This window comes from Pipra filicauda, unplaced genomic scaffold, assembly GCF_003945595.2.
Source record: "Pipra filicauda isolate LSUMZ 115617 unplaced genomic scaffold, ASM394559v2 scaffold202_size1376763_pilon, whole genome shotgun sequence".
NCBI lineage: Eukaryota > Metazoa > Chordata > Aves > Passeriformes > Pipridae > Pipra > Pipra filicauda.
In genome coordinates this window covers 978,968-1,004,858 of record NW_024104313.1, presented here as the reverse complement: position 1 = coordinate 1,004,858, position 25,891 = coordinate 978,968, and the positions used below count along the sequence as shown (strand labels likewise).

Below are 25,891 nucleotides of genomic sequence, written 5' to 3'. Positions count from 1 at the left end.
GAGCAGAGGGGCAGAATGACCTCCCTTGACCTGCAGGCCATGCTGCTTTTGATGCAGCCCAGGTTACAAGTGGCTTTCTGGGTCATGTCAAGCCTCTCATCTACCAGCACCCCCAAGTCCTTCTCAGCAGGGCTGCTCTCGATCTGTTCATTCCACTGGGGGTTGCTCCAACCTGGGTACATCACCTTGCAGTTGGCCTTGTTAAGCCTCAAGAGATTACAAAAGGACATAAACCTGTTGAAACAAATCCAGAGAAGGGCCATGAGGATGATCAGAGGGCTGGAGCATCTCTCCTATGAGAAAAGGCTGAGAGAACTGGCGTTGTTGAACTCAGAGAAGTGAAGTCTCTAGGGAGACCTTAGAGCACTTCCGGTACCTAAAAGTGGTCCTACAAGAGAGCTGGAGAGGGACAATTGTCAAGGGCATGAAATGACAGAATAAGGGGCAATGGTTTCAAATGGACAGAGGGCATTTTTAGATTAGATATTAGAAAGAAATTCTTCACTGTGAGGGTGGTGAGGCACTGGAACAGGTTTCCCAGAAAAGCTGTGGATGCCCCATCCCTGAAAGTGTTCAAGGCCAGGCTGGTTAAGGCTTTGAACAACCTGGTCTAGTAGAAGGTGTCCCTGCCCATGGCAAGGGAGCTGGAACTAGGTGATCTTTAATGTCTCTTCTGATCCAAACCATTCTATGATTCTATGAATTATTGTCTTTGGCTGGGGCATATACACCGGTGAGATTCTCACATCCTGGTCAGCATTAACCAGTGCTGAGTGTGGCCCAAGACGTGTAGCCGGAAGCTTGTGCTGCTGCAGCTTCCCCTCCACATTCAGCCCTGCATTGCTACACCCACTTCCTCTCTATAAATATTGGCATTTTCAAAGCGTCATGTCATAAAGAAGATGTGTGGTTTTCCCTGCTTTTTGTTTTAAGTTATATTTAATTTTTTTTTAAAAGTATCCATGCTCATGACCTTAAGCTACTCACAACTGCAGCACATTAAGCTCCACATGTACAGATTTGTACTGGATCTGTTCCTGGGGCCTTTTTAATGTAGAATGCCTGTCATCCTTTTTGCTGTGCCCAGAGGAAAGAAAACATCTCCAGGAAGCACATTAATAATGGAGCAAGTGTATTTCTCACATTAACTCACGTCAGTCTTCTCTTTCATGAAGCAACTCCAGAATTTCCGGGTAAGTGCTGCAGGTGTGGAGAGAGAGGAAGAAGTGAGAAGTGATAGGCATTATCCATCAACGCACTTTGGCTCAGATTTTCTAATACGTATGTATGAATTTCATTGGCCAAGTCCCTTACATGGCTCTGGATGTAGCAGCTTTGAGTTTTTGTTGGCATGCAGAAACCACAGATGACCTTTGTAGGAAAAAAACAATTGCTTCTTTTGCTCTGTGAATTATGACACTAGTACAGTTCAACTCCAAACAGAACTCATTAAGTGTAAATTATAAACTCCTTTTTTCCAGTTGCTCATATTTATCCTAGCATGGGGATTTTTTTCAAACTAATTTTCTAATTCTTGGTCTCTGTCCAAAACCAGAATGAACCGCAACTAGCTGAGTAGGAGCTTCTTTTTAAGAGAGTTGTGGATCAAACCCCCTCCCTTTATACACAGATACATATTTTTTCCTACTATATAGACATACCTAGACATTTCTTTTATACATTAACATACATATGAAAGTATTATAAATATGTCCCATGCAGAATTAAGCATGTGTAGAACTATATATCTTTTAAAATTATTGTGGAAAATTTGATATGTAATTTTGCTGAAACATGAAAATGTGAGGGCAGTTGGTTATAAAACTTCATCTGGGGTTTTCAGATGGTGTATCTTTGGAAATGTGGGCCCTGTCCCTGAATTCCTAACTAGACTGATGTGAATAGCAAAGCTCTCCTTAACTTCAAAGAACAAAAAGAGGATTTTTTTCCCCTATGAAGTGTTGACTTTCCATAGTGATTTTTTTTGTCATCCATAAAGTGCTCAGTCATGCTTAGAGTTATTATGACTTTATTGAGACATATAAATATAAGTAGCAGTTGTGCTGAATTTATCTTTAGTCCTTTAGAAAACTAAAACCATATTTGCACAAAGTTACAACTGATGGCTCGCAGCCTGTTCTTATAAACAACAGACATGGCAGCTTTATAACCCTACTATGAGAGAGTCCAAGGGCAGTGTAGAAACCCAGCAACCTCACCCTGCCTCACAAAGGGCTCTGGCATGCAGCAGAAGTGGTAGTGATTTGAAGAAATCTTCCGTTTCTAGTTGCAGTAGAAAAGCAAGAGGGAGTAGAAAGGAAGTTCAAACAAATGTGGGGCTTCTCTGTCTTAAAAAGCTTTATGAAAAAGTCATGTGTAAAAACATCCAGCCAAATCTCACTGAAAAACAGCTGTGCCACCTTATGTTATAAAAAACAAATAAAGGTGAAAGCTTTGGGCATAGCCCTGACTGAGCCGACAAGACCCTCGGGCAATGCCTTTGCCTTTACCTGTGTTCTCATCCTGGATCTGCATGTTCCCTTCTGCTTCTATATCCTTTCACCCATGTCTCCCCACTAGCTGGGATCATTTGCCTGGGTTCCTGCACCTGCTTGGGCAGCAGATGCCGTGGTAATAGAGAGGGGTTTGCTCCTCTCTTTGCTCTCTTAGGCTTCCTGTCAGGAGGGGGCAATAACTGAGAGTCAAAGCAGCCAGGCTGCCTGAAATCCTCCTAAAAAGGGTACAGCAGGTTTAAGCCCATATTTCCCACAGCTACTTTGAGAGCTGATGGCAATCCCAGCTGTGTCTGCTAGTTCTTGGGTAGTATCATGGTTTGTCCCTGCCTGAAACCACCTCTTCCTATCTTCCTTGGCTCTTCCTCACCTGCCAAATGACCACATGAAAAAAGGGTTCTCATCTGGCTTGGACATCACAGTTAAAAACTGCTGGCCAGAGTTAAAAACAGCCTCCCTCAATGTGCTTAATCCCTTTTTGACCCTGCTAATATTTTGGCTCCACAATATCTACAGTAGTGAACTAAAATAGGTAAACACAAACTGTGTGAAATTCTGCTCTTTTTTGCTAGTGTTAAACCTTCTAACTAATGATTTCATGGAGTGCCTCATTGTGACTGTATTGGAGGAAGTCGAGAACAGATTTATTATACTTTGTAGGCAGTATGAGGACCATTAATTCATACTTAGTAGCTTTATTTCTCCCAGAGTAAAAACCATGTTCAGCACAGTGCTTGGATATTTTAAGAGACTCTGAATTTCACTAGTTGAATATTTTGAAGCACCCAAGCTTTGTCACAGATCTGCAGTTTCTCTCACTCCTCTCTTCTTCCTGCTGCCCAGCTGTGCCAGGAGTGATGTTCCCAAGCCCATTGCTTGCTGCTCACCCCCTCTCTCCTTGCTTCCCTCAACCCATCACTTTCTCTTTCTGCCACAGTCCTCTCCTCTCTCCCACCTCTGGCAGAAGGCAGTTCTGCTCCCAGTGGCCCTGATGTGACAATGACTGCTTATTGCCTTCCAGGAAAATCCAGGTCAACTTGTCTCAGTTTACAACAAGGAAATAATTTTTCCATTCTCAAGTTAAGATTGAGGATTTTTTTATTGATTTTTTGCATGATCATCATTAAGGAAAACCCACAGCCGTGTCCAGTTATCAGCTGTTCCTATATCTGTGCACTGCTCTGGAGTGCTATAAGCAGCAAACTGGCTCGTCAACACCTTTACTCACTGGACTGGAATATTGGTGGTCACTGTGTTTACACAGCAACTCTGCTCCACTGCCTGAGCGCTGACAGCTGACTACTGCTCGCTTGTCTCCTCAGATCACGGTTAGCAATGAGGAGGTCAGCAACCCTTCCTTTCTTGACCTGGTGAGGACTCCCCAGATGAGGAGGTGTACGCTCATCCTGATGTATGCCTGGTGAGTGCCCATGTCAGTCCAGTTTGTTACCAGGGTGGTGGATTTTAAAGAAAGATTCCCTTGTGACTTTTAGGGTCTCTCCAGCTGCTTGCAATCATTTTTTTGCCTATCAACACTTTTTTCCCTTTGCTGTTTAGGTTTGCAAGTGCCCTGATCTACCAAGGGCTTGTCATGCGCCTAGGAATTGTCGGTGGAAACCTATACCTAGACTTCTTCATCTCAGGAGCTGTGGAGCTGCCTGCCGCTTTCCTAATTATAGTGACAATTGATCGCGTTGGCCGGCGCCTGCCCTTTGCAATAAGCAACATCGTGGCAGGCATTGCATGTCTCATTACTGCCTTCTTGCCAGAAGGTAATTCCCTTCCCAGTGTCAGGCTCTTCAGGTCAGTGATTTCCCTCTGACACCTAAGCAAGGCCAGCAAGCAACACAAAACTGCACATTTCCCCCTGGTCCCCACCTCTGTGCATCCCAGAAGAGCTGCCACGTGCTGAGTGGATGCTGGCTGCCCCATTCTCCTCCTGTGACAGCTCCCCCAACACAGGTCATGGCAATTCAGGCACAGAGGGTGTGGTCACCACGTTGCCTACTGGATCTGCCAGCATCATTTTCTATCTGTTAGAAATGTACAGAGGTCCTGCTGGGACAACAGGGACTGAGGACTACCTGATCTGCTGGAGCTTGGGCTGTCGCAAGAGAAGGAAACAAAGAGCACCATCAGGGAATTACTCTGGCAGGACACCTTCCTCCAGCACCTTCATGTATTTTGGGCGGTACCATGTGCTGAGCACAGAGCATCAGGTCCAGGGTTAGAGCAGGAGCATTGTGTGGGGGTGATATGGCCTGAGTGGGGGTTAGAAAGTGGTGGCCTGGGGCCAGCAGCATGCTGCCACCAGTCTTCTCTCAACAGTGAAGTGCTGAGGGGACCCTGCCAAGGTAAGGAGAGGGCAGCCTAGGGATTAAGATACTTGCAGGTGGGACACCTGAGGTCCAACTCCTGCTTTCAAGAAAAGCCTGTTTGTACAGATGGAAAAAGCTGTAGCAGCAGCCTGTGAGAGCCCCCTCACACTGGGATGCTCGTACAGTTCAAGTCCCCTGGCAGAGGGAGGAGCCACATGGACATCACCCTCACCAAGGGGATCTGATGGACTGAGGGGGTGCCAGGGAGACAATGTGGATTTATTTTGTTCTTTCCAGCCTTTGCTTTTCTTACACATTTTGAAAACAAAACTTTTCAGGGCAAAGGCAGCGTCTTGCAACATGGGATGAAATCTGATGGGGATTTGTTTGGTTGTTTTGGAAGGGAAATAAACCCAAGTGTCTCAATTTTGGTTTAGAGCAAACTGAAATGTTTTCTTGTTCTTCCTAGTGAAGTTTTGAGAAAACATAATCATTGGCAGTTCTCTCTAGTGACAAAGTTCCCCTTCGTGCTGGTTTCAGGAATGTTGTTTTCACTTGCCTCCCTGTCTGCCTAGTTGTGTTTAGACCATACCCACCAGAGCCTGAGCAGAGCCAGGAGAGATGGGCAGAGCCAACAGAGCAGTGTCAGGTCCCTGTGCTAGTCGTGTCAGGTACAAAGACAAGCACCAGGGAAAGGAAGGGGAGGATGGCTGGGAGTGGCATTATTAGGAGTGTGTCTAATGTGCAGTGGCTAGACAAATTACAAAGAGTAGGTGATCAGCTCTAGGGAGAATTATTTTACTACAGCACCTCTGGAGATTTTTAAAAAATGTGTAGATGTGGCACTTAGGGACATGGTTTAGCAGTAGACTTGGCAGCGCTTGGTTAATGGTTGGACTCAATGATCTTGAAGGTCTTTTCCAACCTAAATGATTCTGTGATTCTATACAGTTTTAGAGGTAGCTTCCTTGTGGTCAGAAGGCTTTGGGAGGTGACTCAGCAGTGTTTCTTACAGCATAATATCCCTCTACAAATAAATGCTCCTTTCTAGAGCACAATTTGGACACGGTGATGGAAGCTATAATGTTCATTTTCCCACCCATGCTGTTATGCTCCCTAGCATCTTGAATCAATCAACTCAAGTGATTTATAAGTCTTCAAAGCAGCCTCACATGACACTCAAAAGCAATAAATGCCGGTATAGATTGATATCTACAGCAGGCCTTTCAGTCTGATTTGTACTGATCCAGTGTTCCTGTGGTATAACTTCTGCTGACGGGGCCTGGGGCTCTCAGAAATACTCTGCTGGTGTGGCAAAGGACACTTCACTAGTGTTTCTTTTTGAATGAACAGATATCCCATGGCTCAAAACAACAGTTGCCACGCTGGGAAGACTAAGCATCACAATAGCTTTTGAAGTCGTCTACCTAGTGAACAGTGAATTGTACCCTACAACACTGAGGTATGTCAAAAGCTCCCACGAATCTTTCAACTTTTCCCTCTGCTTTTCTGCATTTCCTATTTCACTGCTATTCAGTTAAACCTGATTTTCTCCAGAGTTTCCCAGCTGAATAGCCACTGCTCAATGTGAATGGCATATGCTGATGAGATAATTTTGGAGCTAAGTCTACATTCTGTTCTTTAAACTGCTGGTTAATCTGTTTGGTAGCACCTCTCTAATATTTGGTACTTTTTGTCTTTTCCAGAAACTTTGGTGTTTCCCTGTGTTCAAGCCTGTGTGACCTAGGGGGGATAATAGCCCCATTCCTGCTTTTCCGATTAGCAGCCATTTGGTTGGAGCTGCCTCTAATTATTTTCAGTAAGATCTGATTTAAAATGTACTTTTGATTTAAATATCTTCCTCCTAACAGAGCTTTTCTTCTGGGGCAAAAGTAGCGTGTGGCCTCATCTTCCCCTCAGACCAACCCCTCTCGACCTTCATGCCTAGAGCAAGAGGCTGAATGGCAAATGGGTGAAATGTGTGTGATTTCCACACAGTCTGGAAGAGCTCAGGTCTGCTTGGATAACTTTGCTGAAAGAGCAGAAAAGAAAAGAAACTATGTGAGGTGCTTTAAGACTGAGAAACCTTACAGCTAGGTTCTATAATTGCAGAAAAGTAAGCTTAGACTGCCAAGAGTAGAGGTTGATGACCTTTAAAAAATACTTAGTTTGAGTTTTTTGGTGAGTACAGTTATGACTATGGATGTTGTATTATCCATAACTTTTTATTCCTGTAAAATTCTTTCCCTCAGTTCCATTTTGGAAAAAAATAAGCCCTGAGGAGTAATTCTATGAAAAAAAATTATTTTCAACGAGGACATGGGAGTCTGTGGCTAAACCAGACTTCTAGCAGACAGATGTGATGGGGAAAAATCAAAATCAATAGAATAGACTAAGAAGGGAAATTGGTGCTAATGACAACTTTAGCTGAAAACAAAATTGGAAAGACAGAATTTTGACTTCTATGATCTCTCTTTAGGGGAAATCAGTCTGCAAATGAACCTCTAGCCCTCAAGTGATTTTGTAGTGGGTTAAATTAATGTAGCATGAAGGTGTTTGACTAGAATAGGTTAATCAGAAATGGATTCACTTGAAAGATCTTACTTCAAACTTAATCTGAATAAACTTTTCTCAGTAGACAAGCCCTGAAAATAAAAAAGTAACAATTTTCTTGTTGCTTTTGTATTTCTTCAATGTCCATTGTAGGTATTCTCGCAGTTGTCTGTGGGCTCCTAGTATTGCTTTTACCAGAGACAAAAGGAATCTCATTACCAGAGACAGTGGAGGATGTGGAGCAGCTTTCAAGGTATGAGATGTATTTTCTTGCTTTTACTTGGGTGAGGTTTCCTGAGGATGTTCTCCTCCAACTTTACCAACTGTCACAAATTATTGAGGTTTTCCAAGCGTCAAAGTAAATTCCCTAGTTAGGTTGATGTTATGAGCGAGTGGCATTTTCCTCAATAGAAACCTGAACTTTTCAGTACCACTTAGGAAGGCTGTAAAAAAATGCATGGGGATAAAACCTGTCTTTTTCTCATAGAGACACAAAGTTGTCCTATGCATCTCTGGAAGCAGAAAGTGATAGTGTGCAAGAGAGATATTGCGAAGCATAGCCTGTAACTTTCTGCTCAAGAAAACCAGCCATTACCTCAATCAAAATATCCTATGAAGAAGGGTCTTTTATTATGGAAGCAATTCCACCATTTGTGACATCATTGAAAAGTCATATATGAGATGGATTTATAGCTGAAGAGTTGTAGGCACAGCTTTCCTATTCTGGGCATAGAGCAAGAGAGACTCTTCACTGCACTGAAGACATGCAGGGAACATTTACACCTTGACTAACTATTTTGAGGACATAGCGCTATACATCAATTTTTCAAGCAGAGGCTTTGGATATTACATCAACAACTTTTGCCTGATTCAAGGTGCAAACTAAAGAAAGAGGAAGTGTTCTCTGTAAAAAGTAAATATTTCAGTACTGCAGCTTGGACTACAACTTGAACTACATATTTTCCTGTTTCTTTCATATTTATACCCCTCTCTCCTTCTGTTTCTTCAGTCATTTTGGAAAATGTGGCAAGAAAAAGAAACACCAGGACACCAGCTCTTATATTTGACCTTCGAAGGACAGCACTGAGCAAAGAACTGTGTTCTCATATCCGGAATTTGTTCTCCACCTGCCACCACTTCAAAATCTGCTGCAGAATATGGATTGAACTTCATATTATTCTTCTAAGCATAAGGACATTTAAAACAAGTAGTGTATTTTTCTATGAATATGGAATAAATACTTTTTTTTCTGAGTACGCTATTTGCAAGAAGAGACCACTTTGTGGTTCTTGGGAGAGAACAAGACAGCTGTAAAAAGATGCACTATCCAGCTCAGTGAACTTCTATTTATTTCTTTATCTAATGGAGCCATCTGTTTATTTCTTTTGTTTGGATGGGGAGGGTTTGAAATGGTACTGCTAGTTTAAGATTTAGACGACTTTGAGGAGGAGAGGATGAGTACTTCAACCTGTTCTCAGTTGCTCCTGAAGAATCTGGACAAATAGAAGATATGATGGCTCAGGAAGGAGGGCAGTGATCAGGGTGGCTCTTTCTCTGGTTGGGAGGTATGGGAATCAGCAGTGTGCATCAGGAGAATGTCTCTCTGGTTTGATAGTCATCCACATGGACCCTTTGCAACAAAAGCCCTGCCTCTCTCCTTGTTCAAGGGCTTTCTGAAATGTGGCAGCAGTCCTCTTCCTCACCTTTCCATGGCTTTATGTAAGGGTCATACCCCGCACAGGGCACTAACTCTACAGGTCAGATTGTCCTGCTGCTCATTAGTGCCTTCCCCCAGACCCAACTGGGGTACATGACACTCTATTGTCCTGTCCCCTGGCCAGTGACCGCCATATGTCTGAGGGAAGGGCTTCTGCCTTCTCTCCCCTGTTGGATGCTTTTCCAAACTCCTCTTTCAAGAGCATGCTCATTTTATCCTTTCCAAATCATGCTTTCTGCCCATCCCTACAAACCAAATTCCTTCACCCTCACCGCTGCCAAGGTAACCTGCAATTTCTGTATTCTGTTCATTATTATTATTTATCATCTTTCTGTCTTGGAGATAAATTATTTGGGTTGTTGACAAGGATGTCTTGGGAACATGGGCAAGGATGAGACAGGAGCTTTGGTTAAAGAAGGAAGTGTTAGCTGATCCCAGCTGTTTGAAGCTGACACAGAACAGACCAGCTTGGCTCTCTGGCTCTGCAAGCAGATACCAGGGATAGACTGCCTTCCCTTTCTGCTGTATGACCTTCATCAAGCATTAGGTCCTGGCCACTGACTGGTAAACAATACACCCCTTACAGGGAAGGACTTGAAAAGATATGTTGTTCAAAAGGTATCCTATTACCAACAGAGAAATAAACAAACAAAAGAAAGTCAATGAGGTCTTGTAAAGGGCCTTGTAAGCTCAGAAAATAACATATTTGGCATAAACAAATATAGGACTGAGTTTTGAAGGTTCATACCACAAATAATTAGCACTACATTACAGTCGGTGAAACTGAATGATTACTGCTCCAGTCTCACCATCCTAAGAACATATATAGGCAGGTGCCTGCACAGGAGGATTTCCTGTGGTGAGGAATATACTGTGCCTTTCAACAATTCCAAACTCTCCCTGCCTTTTCCCAGCAACTGCCCTTATCACCAGCTTTGCTGGAGGAAAATAGGACCTTTAATACTAATCTCAGGCTAATGTTTGCATACTTTAGGCAGTTAGTGATAAAGGCCTGTCTTTCAAGGCTGTTTCTAACTTCCTCTGAGGCACAGTAAAGGTCAATGGGATGCTTAGCAGAAGTCAGTAAAGACTGAAAGATATGAAACTAAACAAGCATCTCACAATGTATCTGGCTAATCTAGAAGACAACCCCAAACTAGAGCTACTGCTACAGGGAAAAAACTTCTCCTACACCAACAGTCTTCTGTAGATAGCTGAAGACAATGTCCCAAGGCTGACTGGCAGAGACCAGTGTTGAACTGGAAGCTGCGGGCTTGCCCTGGCCAGGTGCTGTGTCTCAGTGCAGGGTGGAGGGTGCAGGCACCTGTGTGCAGAACTCAGCCTTGCCTTCCCTGCACCCAGCCAGCCCACACCGCAGGCATGACCCTTGGAGAGTCAGGGGGAAGCAATCAGATGTGATGCATTTATTTGCTAAAAATTCATTTTGTAAAGGACAGCAGAAAAAAGCCTCTGTATATGTTTTGACTGCTAAATGATAGTAGGTAGTGGCTTCTGGTGAACCTTGTATTTGGTAATTGCTCCTGTGCTAAGTCTTATCCCTAACAGAGGAATTAAGTCAAAAAATCCTTCCGTCTCTATGAGCCTTTGTGTTGGGTTTAAGCTGTTGTGAGAGAGGACAGATGAGGTGGTGGAAGCAGAGGGAGAGCTTCAGCATGGAGGAACCCCAGGGGAAACCAGCTGCACGGAGGTGCATGCACCAGGTTATGCAGACCACTGTACAGGATGTTGGTTTAAAAAAAAAAAGTTATTCTAAATTTGTATGTGCCTCAAACCACTTTATACATATGGGAAAGTCCTACAAACTTCTCAGGAGGCACATCAGTATTCTTCTGAGCTTCACGGGTTGACACTAAAATGACTGATGTGACCCTGTTAACCCAGTGGGAGGCACCTCTTCAAGTAGGGACCAAACACTGTCAGCTACAGTTATCTTGCATTAGAGGCTCAGTGAGAGATGTGGGGTACACAGCAGACAAAGGATCACCCTGCCATCACCAAAGGCACATGAACAACCTGACCACAGAAACCCAGGAGCTATGTTCTTGCCACCACCAAAGAGGTTCCTTGGACCAACAAAAAGGTGAATGTGCTATTTGGCTCAAATGTGCTGCTGCCACCAAATGTACTGGGTTACTTCATCTAGTTTGTGCAAATGGTTACTGATAAGTGGCAATTTTTATTGCCGCTGACACTCTCGCAGAAGGAAAGGCTATGAAATGACACTTCTGTAGCCACTCAGGCATGTCCAGGCATTTCTAGATAGTTTGGGAAGGACAGCAAGGCCACTGGTTTCTCTGTCTACAAGGCAGAGAATTAACAAGGTATTAACCATGCCTTCATGAGTTCACTACTGAGAGCTTAACAAATCAAAGACCAAGCTGCAACACAGAATTTCTGTTGTCAGGAAAGTATTGTACAGATTTCTTGGCTAGCTTAGTGATCAAAGTGAATATATATGGAAAATATACAGGAGGATATTTGTGCTCAGCGAACACTGCTGACCAGATAGGTGAGTGCAGTGTGCTTTATCAGAGCTGTTCCCACTCAGGAAGGCAATGCCCTGAGAAGATTGTATCTCCCAGAGTCAGACTCCAGATGTAGAGCCGATTCCAGATGCAAAAGCTTCAAAAATCATCCTGCCACCTTACTATGCTTTATAGTTCTCATCTTCCTTTAAGGCTATGGGGAGAAAAAGAAAAAAAAAGAAAAAAAAAAGATGATGCTCTTGGGATGTAACCCATCTCTTTTGTATGTACATACCTACGAAAAATTAAGACAATTTAAAAATGACACATAGCTTGGCATGCCTGGGAGTGGACCTCCACACTGCAGAAAATGGACAAGACAAATCCCACCCCAGGAAGTAGCTGTGTTACTTGAGTACACTCAGCACACCCTGGGGATGCAGAAAGGACCCCATGCAGAGCCAGGAGTCTCCACATGCCTGTAGAGTGCTCCCTAGCTGACATGCAAGGGGTGCAGGATGAGAGCAGGGGTTCATAGCTAGCAAGTGTTTGACTTTGGCAAGTATGAGTCGAGCTTTCCCTAGAAAGCATTTCTAAAGGTTTAAGCTTTCATTTCTTGTATCCACAGACATGTGTACGTGATTTTCTTTTAGAGAAGAAAAATGTACATCTAACAGTTACGTAGTCAGATAAAGTTATACAATGAAATAAATGGGTACTATGGACAACACAATTTTATAGAATGTTAAATGCATTGTCATTACTTGCAGCATGGATTGTCAGCTATTTCTCTGACTTTACTATGGACTAACTTTAGGACGAGTCTATTTTTTATTCACTGCTTTATGTCTTTGATGCAACATTTGTATTTTTGCTGACACATAGATGTCCATGTCAATAAAAAATATGAAAATACAAACCAAATGTGTTTGCTTCTTTTCTTTTTTTTTTCCATCCCATATATTTGATGCTATAAGATGTATTTAATAAAACTTCGCATGCATATAAGACATGTACTGTGAGATTCTTCTTTGGGCTGTAGCGTCAAACTGGTAAGAGGCTCAGACAATTCATGTAAAATAAAAATTCTCCTCCTTTCTTTGTTTGTTGGAAGCACAACATCTTGGGAAATTATGACCTTAGAAGAAAACATCATTGTAGAACTTGATATAAAATTAAAATCCATGTGTCCAGTTACAGTTAAGATCGTGATTTTTGACATGTAATCCAGAGGTGGATAAGTCTCTTGCCAAACATAGCAGACCATAGAACATATAGAAAGAGGGTAACACACTGTCAGTTGGATTTCTTGGCAATAACTATTAATTTATGGCAATTTAAAATGGATGATCATATTTATTTTACTTTCTTATGAATGATTGTAGCTTTACTATTGCACTTGGAATCTTGTATTTCTGATGTGCGTACTTCTTCCCGGGGGGGGCAGTCCATAGCCAGGATCAGTTGCTTTCCATTACACTTTTAATCCAAGGAATATAATTGGAAACTCGAACATAAACACCAGGTTTCATGGGTTGGGCACAGCCAAGGCCCCAAGAGGTGACTCCATGTTGAACAAATTTATCTTGGTCCAGACAGACTAGAGGTCCTCCACTGTCCCCCTAAACAGAGAAAGAATAGGATGATTCCTTCAGTGACAGACCCATGTGCAAGGGTGGCCTTCTCACAGGAGGCACAGAAACAGAAGTACCTCTTACATGTGAGGGCCGCACAAGTTATAAGGAAACACTGGAGTTCTAGCCAGACACAAGTTCTCTATGCATGTTGTTGAACACTTCTGTAAAATCATCTCTTCACATCATCCAGGCATTACATCTATTTTTGGAGTAAGGGGATTTGCTGAGAAGGCATCTGATTGACCTTATTCACTTAAACTGCACCTCCTCTCTCTGTCTTTTTCCTGAGATCTTCAGGGCTTCCTCTTGTTACCAAATGATCCAGTGGTACTGACACTCGGAAATTAGTAGTTCCTTTGGCTCATGTTTGGCCTGCATGGCAGGCTCCATTGCATTTTTCCTTTACTGCTAACTGAGATATCTCAGGTTGTTAACTGAGCTAGCTTGGACACTGGAGGCAGTCTAGTGAGGCAAGCAAAGTGATCTGAGAAAAAAAATCAGACCATTTGTCAATCCAAGTTGGCTCACATACATCTGGCTTGTGCAGCTGTATGTAACCATGTGCTCTGTAGTTCAGACTTATCTGAAAATTTCCTGCCTCGCTTCCTGGCAGCAAACAAGGGAGAAGGGAAAGAGCAGCATCCATGTGCTTTTTTCAGCTTAGATGCCATGTTGCATGGTCACATCCCAAGGATAATTCTGGGCCTGGCCTCTATAGCCCAGAAAGCAAAGCACTATTTTATTTGAATGTGCTTACAACCAAACCACAGAATCACAAAATATTCTCAGTTGGAAGGGACTCACAAGGATCATCGAGTCCAGTTCTTAAGTGAATGGCCCATACAGGGATCAAACCGCACAACCTTGGCACTATGAGCACCATGCTCCAACCAACTGAGCTAGTCTCAGTGTCTCTGATGCTTACAGACTTTCTTACCTGACAGGTGTCTGTGCCACCATGAATATTCCCAGCACAGAGCTCACTGTTTTTGACTCTACCATTCAAAAATTCAGGGCGGTTGCATATTTTATTCTCAATTACAGGAAATCCAGTTTCCTTTAAGTAACCAGTACCAGCAGTTCCTTTGCAAATGAAAACAAAACCAAAAAAGAATGAATGACAAAGGCAATTATCATATTCACAAAACAAACATCAGGATATGGATAAGCAGTAAAATATCATAGTGTTTATGCACTGTGCATAGTACTTCCCATGCATAATATGAAGATATACCAAAAAGAGTAAGCATTATCAGTATTATGGTACTTATCACCCTCTACCACCCATCAACAACTACACTGCACTGATTGACCTTCCTGCTTTCACACTACATCCATGTGGATCCAGTACCCACCGAAATTTGTGGGAGTCATACCCAAGCCATTTTATTTCTCTATATTTGAGTTTTCTGTGGAAGAGATGAGGTAGGAAGTAAACAGTTGAAAATGGCATGATGGGCAAGGAGGCAGAGAAGGTACTGATGCACTTTTCAACCAAGACACAGTGGGAGGTTTTGAAAATGAAGGTTGTATTTGTTTGAGATGTGAACCAGGATGGCTGGGAGGAAAAATCATTTAAGAGAATGAGCAAACTCACATTTATGTGATCAAGAAATAACCTAAATCTAGAAAAACTATCCTTGATAGAATAAAAGCCCACTTTGAGGAAAAGCATAGTGGACTGAGAGAGAAGACTTAGTGGTTCCTTAGGTCTCATACTCCTCTTTCAGTGTTGGTTTAGAGGGTTTCAGTTTACTGAGTGGTTTAGGAGAATCCATATCAGCAGGAGAGAGTGGAAAGAATGGCAGTACCTAATGAATTTTGATGAAATAAGTTTTTCATCAATAGCTTGTGTGGGGCACAAAGAGAATACACTTTGGATTCAAGTATATACCAGTCTCCAAACACTGAGCTTTTAGATGTGTTAAGGCTGTCTCACCTCTTGTATCCCCCCAGCCCGTGACATAGCACTCCTCTCTTCCTCCTAACACAGTATTTTCTTTTGGTAAACAAACCGGGATTACATGATCATTAATGACTGCTGGGCTGTAAGAAACAGGAACAATTGTTAGCACAATTATACTTGATACCACCTTCAGGTTTCTAAAAAGACTTGATATGCATTCAGCCACCTATCTTTGACATTCTTTGTTTCAGGTAAGGGTTTTTTCTGATGTGCAAAACTGTTTTTGTTTTAGGCTCAAATCCCTCAGAAAGCGATACGCACAAGGAAAAGGTCTGAAATTGAGAACAGTTAGAGTATTTTGATACTAAAAAGTACCTATATAAATCCAGGAGAGTGCTTTGACTTAGACTACTGCATAGCCAGCAAAACCTAATTGCAAAGCTATTAGAAAGGGTATGAATTAGTGGCATTTAACACATGCTAAATGTGTTAGCTTGCTCTGCCTACATCCAGTCTGACTATAATTCACTTTCCAACGGGACATTTAGCACACAGCAAAACTTAAGTTCATCTGACTTGCCTCTGGGTGGGTACAGCTAAGGCCCATTTACAAACCCACATTATTACACTGAACCTTCATCTGTTTTGGACCTGCACTGCAGCCGAACAAATCAAAGCCAAAGCACATGTTCACATCTGCTTGCTGCTCTACGGACATACTCCTTGTGATTACACAGTTCCACAGAAAGCATTTCTGATGAGTGAAAAGAGATGCAAGAAGGGCCATACTGGGTATTGCATCAAACGTACACGCTCTTTGCCTGCACACTGTCCAGATCCGGTGGAAGAGGAAATCTCCCTACCACAGCACAGAAACGGCATGGAGTGCCTTCTTGCTAATATTGCATGTTTCAATCCTCATTACCTTATCAAGATAGAAGCATATAGAAACACTGAAAGCTCCTCTAGGCACTATCTCCTCCTTTTCTGCTGCCACTGCCTCCCTCCCAGCAGCTGGCACCCAGCACGTTGCCACCTTGGGTCAGTGTCCCTAAGCCCTCCTCCCCTAACAAGGCAGCCCTCTCACTTTCTGAAGCCCTGGCACTTCTGCAGAAAGGCAAGAAAGAGAGGATCTTAAATCGCTAATTGAACGGAATGTGCAGAAACGCCGCACATTACTGCAACAGCAGCAGAAACCACTTTTTAGTCAACTTGTCCCCTCAGAACAAAGGAACGCTTAAGGTGAAAGGGTACCTGCTGAGTTTTAGCAGAGCAATGTCTGCCCTGCGTGGCTCCTTGAACAATTTCTCCACATCAAGTTTTTGTACTGATGGCTCTAACGCTGCTTCTTTGTGTAATCCAAGGTATACTTTATATGAAGATGGCCGTGAGGACCTATTGGAAATGATTGCACATGGTGAGCTGATGAACACACACCCAGAACATAAACGACTTATGATGTTACTTGGCACCTTGTTCTATCAAAGTCAGATAGCCACCTTTAGTGTAAACTTAATCCCTTATTATGGCACATGAAATCAGGTTGGCAAAAGTTATCACTGTCACTCTGTTTTTCAGTCAAAACTCAGCTTTAATGAATGACAAATAGACTCAGCTCAATTAGAATCATAGAACTATAGAATCATAGAATCTGCTGAGTTGGAAGGAACTCATCAGGATTATTGAGTCCAACTCCTGGCCTATGCAAGACACTCCAAGAGTCACATTATGTGCCTGAGAACATTGTCCAAATGCTTCTTGAACTTAGGCTTGGTCCTGTGAGCACTTCCCTGGGGAGCCTGTTCTAGTGCCCAACTACTGTCTGGGTGAAAAACCTTTTCTTGATATCTAACCTAAACCATCTCTGATTCAGCTTTATGCTGTTTCCTCGAGTCCTGTTACTGGTAACAAAAGTGAAGAGATCAGTATTTGCCCTTCCACTTCCCCTTATGAGGAAGTTGCAGACTGCAGTGAGGTCTGCCCTCAGTCTCCTCGTCTCCAGGCTGAACAGACCAAGTGACCTCAGCCACTCCTCCTACGTCTTCCCCTCCAGATCCTTCATTATCCTTGTGGCCCTCCTCTGGATGCTTTCTAATAGTTTAATGGGTTTTTTTACAATGTGATGCCAAACAAAAATTGCACGCAATTCTCAATTCTCAACTGTTTGCAGTACTGAATTCTTAATTGTTTGCAACCGTCTCAGGTCGGGTATTTGGTCTCTTTTTTTATTCCTGTGATTTTCTATCTAGGATAAAAAGATGTTGGTGTGGGCCACAACAGATACTTACTTTTCTAAGCAGTGAGCAGCAGTAAGAACCCACTGAGGATCTATCAGAGTCCCCCCACAGAAATGCAAGCCATAACTGTAATAGAGCAAAAAGGCATTGGTTTCAGATGGGAAAGTTAATTCTGCTTGTAATTAATCATGTAATCTTTCTAACGTGTGCCTTTACAAACTAAAGACATTATTCCACAATTTTGATAAGAAACATTTTGCTTTCCTTGGACAACGTTTCTTATAATGATGGTAGTCTTCTGTGGACGTTTTTATTAAGCCTTGTATGAAAACACCTAGATCTTTGCTCTTAACCACTATTCCTGTTACTGGAAAACCTTGTGTGCAGTGAGGTTCACCATTTCAGAGATTCTGGTTTTTTCTAGCTCTAATCACAGTCAAAAAGCTCTGCAACTAGCCTTGATTCTTAGTTTTGTTAATAACTTTGCCAGTAGGATCGAATACTGACATGGAAGGACAGATCAAGATCTGTACTAGCCATACTTCAAACTGTTGCTTCTACTCGCAGGATACTGATTCTATTGTAGAATATAGTGGCAGTTTTAAAGTCATTCTGCCTTCTAGTAAAAATGTTTTTGAAATTAGCTGTTTTATTGATCTGATGGGTATTTGTCACAAAATAGAGCATTCTTGGTTGTCTAAATGACCTATCTAAGATTATCAAACATAATGTTTACCCTTGAGCTATTTTTAAATTAAAATCAACTTTATAATGCTGCAACCACATACTATAATATCATATGAGAGGCAATGTTCTTTTGCATGCAAAGTCTAATGTAATGGGGAATGGCCATACCTCGTACGGAGACTAATCTGCCAGGGCCAGGAGTGTGGATGGGAAATACAACCAGCAACAATCCTTTGAGCACACAACTTTTGTCTGAACTTGGATTTTCCACATTCATACTGAGCAGGAGCTACAGAATAAGAAAAAAAAGTCACTATAAGGAAGTTTAATGTATATGCTATCAATTCACTATGAACTCAGAAAACTAGAAGGTGAACATGCTACAGTTGTCACTTCAGCTTTTGATTCTCTTCAGGCAATTCTGTACAATGTACCACTGATATGTTGTTAGGTTACCTTCATCTGGAACACTTAAAAATGCCTGGTAACTTTTTTTCACATACAGTTCCAGTGGTCAGCAAATTACACATGCATAGTTCTACAATTAGATAGAAAAAAACCCAAAAACAAGAGGGGAAGGAGAAGGAAAAAGAGAGAAAGAAAAAAATAAATTCTCTCAACATCTTAAAATGTATTCTTACAGATTCCAGCAGTGTAGAAGTTGCACTGGCGGATGTTTTAAGCTAATCTTGGTGGTAGAGAATGTGAAATTCAACTGTGTCTCTTTGGAACAAAATTTTGTCCACTATTATCTCAGGATCATTTGGTACTTCAGATGTCTCTGAGTTCTCAAAAAGAGTAGTTCATGTTTGACCATGGAAAACTGACTCTTATCAACACAGAATTTAGAATTTGTTGTCAGCAAAAGGAACTAACTAATGAAATTAACGGCAAACACCATGGTTTTTCTGTTCTTTAGAGGAACATCTGAACAAAAAAAGTATTAATTTAAAAAAGAATTATATCAGCAAATGGAATACAATAATTTTCCCCCCTAAGAGTCCCAGCCCAACACTTTCAATGCAGTACTATTTTTACAGCTACTCTGTGTGCATGATATAGAACATCTTTCTTTTTCTTATTTGCTCCATTTTGGGGTTTTGATCAGAGCACATTTTCTTCTGCTCACAGCTGAGAGGATAAAGCAGCAAGAAAGTCACCCTTCTTTGGAGTGGAAACTGCCTCTCTTCCTAAGATAGCTTTTGTTCTTGACAGACGTGAAAGGACTAGAAACCAAAATGTTGCAAAACCTTCTCATTTTACACTTTGTTGTACCACCTCATTCAGATTACTAAATGACTTGATTACTACTAACAAAGACAAGGGCATCTGGTTAAATATTTAGGGCCAGATGCACTTTCCAGACATCAGATATGGTACAGTATCAGAGGAGGGTCGATGTGATTTTCATCCAGAACAGAACCAGAGCCATGTGAGCATGGAGTGCAAAAATTTTGCTGGGATAAGACCATGCCTTGTTCAGCCTCGCCACACACAGAGTTGTTGCCAGGTGACTAGGTAGGAGCAGGGAAAATTCCTGTTGGAATGACCCTATTTTGAAACACATGGCAAAACCCCATAAAATTCAGTGTGCCCCGGGTATATCTTGTGCTGCATTTTAGGCTTTCAGAGAACAAGCATCAATCTTAAAACTTCAGACACAGACTTTGAACATCACTTCCCAAGAGCCTTATTTTCCAATCTAAAGCTATTGCACTTCAATCAGTCTTTCAGACTAATCACTGAATGTCCTCCACTTGTCATAAAAGGTTACAGAAAAAGGATACACTAGTCTTTAAAGGAATAATTACGGCACTTAGGAATGTCACAGTACTCCCAGGCTTTTCTCGGGTCTGTTGTGTAGCACCAAGGTCCATTCACATCTCCATCAGGATTCCTGCAGTACTGTAACAAAGAACAAAGACACCAACTATTAACCGTGCAATAAAAAAGCCTATCAATTAAAGTTCCCAAATAAAATTAATTGTTTTCTTACTTCCTTTTTTATAAGTGACTTCCAATTGTTTTTGTCAAATTATTTTTCATTTTTCTGTTTGCTCTCTGACTTTAGGAAAAGATAATAAAAATGAAATTTCTTCAACTGTCTTCAGACAGTAAGCTTCAATAATGCAACCTTGGACCTCTGAGCTCTCAAAAAGTAGGAGATCTTGACCCCAGATGAGGTTTTCTAAAGCACTAAACTACTCCTGCTTTCACTGCAGTTAGTAGAAGTAGTAGGGTCAGTCCTGAGATCTTCTCACATCCAGTCTGGCTGCATGACTCTGGGGCAGGTGAGTATTATGTAAGCTGCTCTAGCACAACCTGGTGATGCAGGGTCCAATGTTCACTCAGATGTGGGGTGCCTGGTTAGCTCAATCACTCTAGGTTTTTACTGGGCATACTGCTCAGCACAGACACTTCACACAACTGCATGCCACCACATATTTTTTCTAGTTCCCTTCCCTACCCTGAAATATATCCTATGTCTTAGGGAAAAGGAGAAAATATTTGCTACTGAGAGTCTCTGACAAATGTAAGAACCAAGCAGTTATGGCAGGCTGGTTTTCAGAGGGAGTTTCTCCAATCAGAGATGGAATTCATTGCAGTGTATATGATGCCATCACATAATTGACTAAAGCAAGCTCTAAAGTCATGTACCGGGAGAAAATATAGTTCAATCTGGCAACATCAAACAAGCTCTTTATATCACATACACAGTTTGTCACAAATCTAGAGAACTAGTGCTGAGTACATGTGTTGGGACTTTGGAGATGAAGGTTAGAAATAGAGATCGCCTTACAGGGTGGGTCAGGCACATGTATAACATTGTATAATGGGTTGTGGCAGAAGCTGGAGGGCTGGAGAGGGAATTAACAGAGGATAGGGGGCTACAATCCATTATATATCTCAAGGAACTTGCATTGAACATTGGTTTCATCACCATCTCACCTGTCGCTGTTACTACTGAAACCTATGACCAGGTGCTCTTTCTGTCAGAGCAGACAGAGGTTCTGCCCACAGACAGTGGTGGGCAGATAGCGCTCAGTAGTGAGAAGAAGCAAGAGCTCATCTGAAGACCCTTGGTTGTGCTGCATAAGCATTCAATAGAGCTTCTGGTCATCTCTGTGTCCCACAGAAGTACAGATTGCCCACGTCAGCAAGAAATAGCACAATCAGGTTCTTGGATTGAACTGAGGAAAAGAAACTAATTAACAATGACCACAAGATGCTTGCTGAGGAACCCTGAAGAAGACAGCCAAAGCTCAATGACAAGAAGTATTCAATAAACAGTTGTTTACATTTTTATCCAGGCCTGCTCTTGGATGAGTTGTGGGAGTGAAATAGTCATGGCTATGAGGTCTCTGAGAACTCCACTCTTGACAAGTTCTGCCCCTTGCAGTTTTTGCTACTGTGCCACGATAATCTTTACCATTACCGTTAATGCAGTCTGTAAAGAAAGAAAAAAAGGAAATGACTGTTAGCTGTGGGCTGTTTGGCCACATCCATAATTGACGGTGGCGAAGCAGAGATAAATTTGAGGAAATACTACCAGGACTTACATGTCTTACATAATATGTAGACAAGGAAAGAAGGGCAACATAGTGTTAACGGTGCCTAACAATGGTATTTTAATTTCTTTGCATTTTAAAAGTTTTTTTTTTCCATTATCACAGAAGTCATAAATCAAAGAAGCTTAGATTTAGTTGACCCCTCATGACTCCAGAAGTCATGACTACAAAAGACTATGCACACACAAAGTGTTTTACTTGCAGACACTGATATCTGTCTAATGACAAATTTTACAGTAGGTAAAAAGCAGTAATACATGTTCAGCCAAAATTATTAGCCTTCTAAACAGAAAAATGTGCCATAGCAAAAAAAAAAAGAAAAAAAAGAAAGAAAGCTGAAAGCTGCAGTACTCTAACCATCTACTCAAGGGTTGGACTTGATGATCTCAGAGGTCCCTTCCAACCTGATTCTATGAACTGAATTAAAAAAAGTCAGCTGTCCTCTAATGTGAAATGGAACCCTGGAAATGTTAATGCATGGAACAGTTGCCAGCAAAATGCCAACACTGCTGCATTTTCTATCCTTGCTAGTTGCTCTCCCATAGTAGTGTGGACACTAGTAGCCATCTGTTTCCAGTATTGCCAGATGTAGTAGGTAAAAGATGTGATATTAGTTCCAAATCAAATACAGAAACCCTGCTATAAAACTGTAGAAGAATGCTCAGAAAATAAAGAGAGTGGATTCTGTATTTATTTAGAGTTTCCTGTATTTCATTCTCATAAAATTTGTGAAGATGTTTCCATAAAAACCAGCTTGCTGGTTATGAACATCTCTAGGGGAAGCTGGAAGTATTCTCACCAGGATTTGTTTCCAGTGTTGTCTGAGGTGGTTTTGGTAAAGTCTGTGCTTCATGGTCATCACACCTCTTCAAGTTGCAATACTCCCACCTCACACCAGGGTCGGTGGTGTAGCACCATGGACGGCCATCAGCATCTGGGTTTCTGCAGTAGTTTTGTCTCAGGTCCCTACAAATGGAAAGATATTATATTCCTATCCATGCCACTGCTCTGTGGAGAACTCAAAAGAACATTTTAGAAAGCAGGTGTATTACAGAGTTAGCATATATCATTTATCATGTACATTCTGTCATTGCTAATTGAAATCTTTTTTCCAGCATAAAGAAATCAAGGTACATATACAGAGTATTTAAATATGCCAAGTACCTATTCATTAATTAATGCTTATAGTAGAATACCATTTAAAAATCCAGATAAGTAAATGCATACATGTATAGCAAAGATATAATTATTTTTAATTTTTCGAATACAGTAATAGCTTTTAAAAAGAAATAGTTTTTTGCATTTTGGAATAAATAAATGACAAATGCTAGGAATAAGAAAACAACTTAGCCCTTCCTCAAAGTTCTAATGACCTGTGGACAAGGAGAAAGAGACTTAAACTCATGAATAAGCTCAGTATAAGGGAAAACTTATGATAACTATTAGTTGTTTTAGAAGCAATGTAGAACACAATTAATTAGTCTGAAGCATAATAGTGGCAACTGTGGTTCCTGTCAAGATAAGGTCAATGGAAAATGTTTCCACATTAAGAAAAGAAGAAGGGGAAGAAATTATTTTTATCAAGTACACTCCCTTCCCAGCTTTAAAATCATTGTTGTGTAATGATGATGCAAATCAAAACAAGTTCGTGGATGATCATTGCCCAATGAAACCTGGAAATGGGAAATACACATACGCGTTTGGGAAGTTGTCTGCCGTTTTATTGTGTCGGTGAGGTGACATTGAGCTCCAGGCTTGACATTTCTTTCCCGAGAGAGTGAAAGAAGCTGTACCACGGTAAGTCACACCATTGCCGTGATAGCACTCCTCAGTAACTTGAGCCTGCTCAGGCACATCAACAGCTGTAGTGAATAACAGAAACCAGTCTCTTGCATCTTAATACTTTGTTGTGTATACATGAGCATAGAAAGTCAACAGAATACAACAAGCCAGGGTGTTTCACTGACCACCACAGCACGCTCTCTGTAGCAGAATTCTTTTCAGACTCTATATCAAAAGGAAGATTTCAAAAAACGTTTGTAAAAATTTCATGATACACCAGATTAGAGGACTTGTACATCAACTTTACTGTCACGCACGTGGATTTATTTCAGCTAACAAGCCAAATACTTAACATAAGGATGTTATCACTTACCTTTACTTCTTCAGGGTAAGTGATGGCCTGTGTCTTTACCACAGGCTCATATGGAACACACCTGCCTTGTGTAAGGAGAGTTTTCTTCTGATTGCTTTCCATGGAGTCTTGGTTCAATGCTCTTAAATTATCTTAGGTTTTGCTCTAGATTCAATTTTTCAGGAACTAGCATGTAAGACTGATTAACTTTTTCATGGAGAATTTAAAAATTTAGAGGTGAAGGTAATCACTGCTTGATAAAATGAAAAGACTTCTGTTACTGCAATTTTTCCTGATCTGGGTCAGTAGGTGACTCAAAACCTTCTGCACTTAACCACCAGACTGAACACACTGGCCCGGGCTCCACATCAGACCCAGGTGTTCAACTGATACATGGCAATGCTGGCAGTGACAGCAATAACACAACTGAGCAGAGTCACCCAAGATTTCTCAAAGTAAACCACGATGACCCTTCACTTCTGGTTGTTTCCTGTTCTTACCAGAGGTCTCTGGCTCTGTCCCATCACAGGAGGGGATTCTGCAATATTCCCACCGGGCAGTTCTGTTGGTGGTGTAACACCATGGCATCTTCTCACCATCGGGGTTTCTGCAGTAGTTTTCATCTAGACCCCTGAAACAGGAAACCTGGCTAACAAAGGTCTCTCACAAAGATCTATCAAAGTTTGTGAACAAAAGGAGAATGCTCCTTGCATCCCAGTTTACTGTTATATTTACTAGTGGGTAATTGCTGCTGTCATTTACTGATGCCATCTACTATATGAATAATTGCAATTTTGGGTGTGCTAAACCAGGTACCTGCTAGACTGATGGATGAATTAAGATATTGTAGTACTTTGAGGCCAAGAGCAGCACAGCAGGAACATAGCGTGAAAAAATCTAGTCCCAAGCAAATATCATAATTGTAACTGTCTTACTCCACGTTGCTTCACCTGAGCAGGGAAAAAAGTCGATCAAGCAGAGTTTGAAAGTCAGAAAAGGAGACACTAGTACCCAAGAACAAAGTGAATAAAAAGAAATTTGCAAAAATTTCGAAAATATGAGATCCAGTACGTGATGAATGCGGGTGTAACTGAAGAGCTTTGCAATATAGGTGAAGAAAACTGAAGTAATTCTGTGCCTTGGTATTTCTCATAGACACTGAATAACGGAGAGGTTTCACTTACTTGCAGGGATAGTTTTCTGGAGTGCGAGCATGTCTGTGGGGAGATTGAGAACTCCACCGCTGACAGGTATTTCCAGATTCAGTAACAGCTATTGTGCCTCGATAATCTTCTCCTCTTCCTGACAGACACTGACGTCCTGGTGGAGGAACTGGTGGGGGTGTTGCTATTACAGAAAAATGAACTAAAATTAAGCAGTGCCTTCTAGACAGCAAAAAACCCAAAGCAACTAACCAAAACACTTCAAACTTTATAATTACATGGGCTTTTTAGCTTTCTTTGCAGGTTTAAATATCACAATATTTGAAAAGCCCAAAAGGCAGAGAAAAGATCTAAAGATATATTTCTCAACTTTTCATTCTCCCATTTAACTTCTTCACAAGCAGTCCAGTGACCAGAAGACCATTTGCATCTGCCCCTTTACAGGAGCCAGATACATTACAGGATACAAAAGCCAGGATATAAAAGTGCCAGCAGCCCCATCAGAACACAGCTGGAAAGTAAGCAAGTGGTAATACTGTGAAGAAAACTGGGGTGAAAGGGGCAGGCCCATCAGTGATACATACAGGTGTAGGTACAGATGTAAAAGAGAAATACTCTTAAGTAGTGAGAGACAGAAAGGATGAGGTCTGGTGAGAAGTCCCAAGGAGAAGTATCATGGCAAGCCACAGGCCTTTAGGGAAAAAGAGAACTAAAAAGGTGGAGAATTGATTTGGAAGAACAAAACGGAAGCCAAAGGATTTTCAGGAAGAGTGAAGCTGTTGAAAAGAGGAATACCAAGAAGAAACACCAAAACTGCTGAAATGCCTGGTCATGGAAAAACACATCAAGGAAGGGAAATGTGACCATGCAAAACCATTAGAAATACCTGTGACAAAAAAGTCTAGCCTCAAAAGAGCTATCAAAGGTTCATTTCAAGGTGATTAATTCACTGAAAGAATTCACTGCTGAGA

The 25,891-nt window shown here is 41.6% G+C and overlaps 2 protein-coding genes across 3 annotated transcripts in view; one reads left to right on the top strand and one right to left on the bottom strand.

The window, feature by feature from the left end:
- The window catches only part of SLC22A3 (solute carrier family 22 member 3), a 28,818-nt gene extending 16,312 nt beyond the window's left edge, over positions 1-12,506 (top strand). The window contains exons 6-11 of the mRNA XM_027729528.2: positions 3,836-3,933; positions 4,071-4,285; positions 6,185-6,293; positions 6,538-6,650; positions 7,538-7,637; positions 8,394-12,506. Coding sequence (XP_027585329.1) covers positions 3,836-3,933; positions 4,071-4,285; positions 6,185-6,293; positions 6,538-6,650; positions 7,538-7,637; positions 8,394-8,451 — 693 coding nt within the window. The 3' untranslated portion in view covers positions 8,452-12,506. The remainder of the gene's footprint in view (positions 1-3,835; positions 3,934-4,070; positions 4,286-6,184; positions 6,294-6,537; positions 6,651-7,537; positions 7,638-8,393) is intronic.
- The window catches only part of LOC113992332 (plasminogen), a 25,908-nt gene continuing 12,416 nt past the window's right edge, over positions 12,400-25,891 (bottom strand). For both annotated transcript variants that reach the window (XM_027729526.2, XM_027729527.2), the window contains exons 8-19: positions 24,942-25,104; positions 24,258-24,388; positions 23,320-23,485; positions 22,423-22,589; positions 21,354-21,502; positions 19,866-19,959; positions 18,223-18,343; positions 17,419-17,493; positions 16,385-16,525; positions 15,164-15,270; positions 14,162-14,307; positions 12,400-13,209 (exon numbers count right to left, since the gene is read on the bottom strand). In XM_027729526.2, coding sequence (XP_027585327.1) covers positions 13,048-13,209; positions 14,162-14,307; positions 15,164-15,270; positions 16,385-16,525; positions 17,419-17,493; positions 18,223-18,343; positions 19,866-19,959; positions 21,354-21,502; positions 22,423-22,589; positions 23,320-23,485; positions 24,258-24,388; positions 24,942-25,104 — 1,622 coding nt within the window. In that variant the 3' untranslated portion in view covers positions 12,400-13,047. The remainder of the gene's footprint in view (positions 13,210-14,161; positions 14,308-15,163; positions 15,271-16,384; positions 16,526-17,418; positions 17,494-18,222; positions 18,344-19,865; positions 19,960-21,353; positions 21,503-22,422; positions 22,590-23,319; positions 23,486-24,257; positions 24,389-24,941; positions 25,105-25,891) is intronic.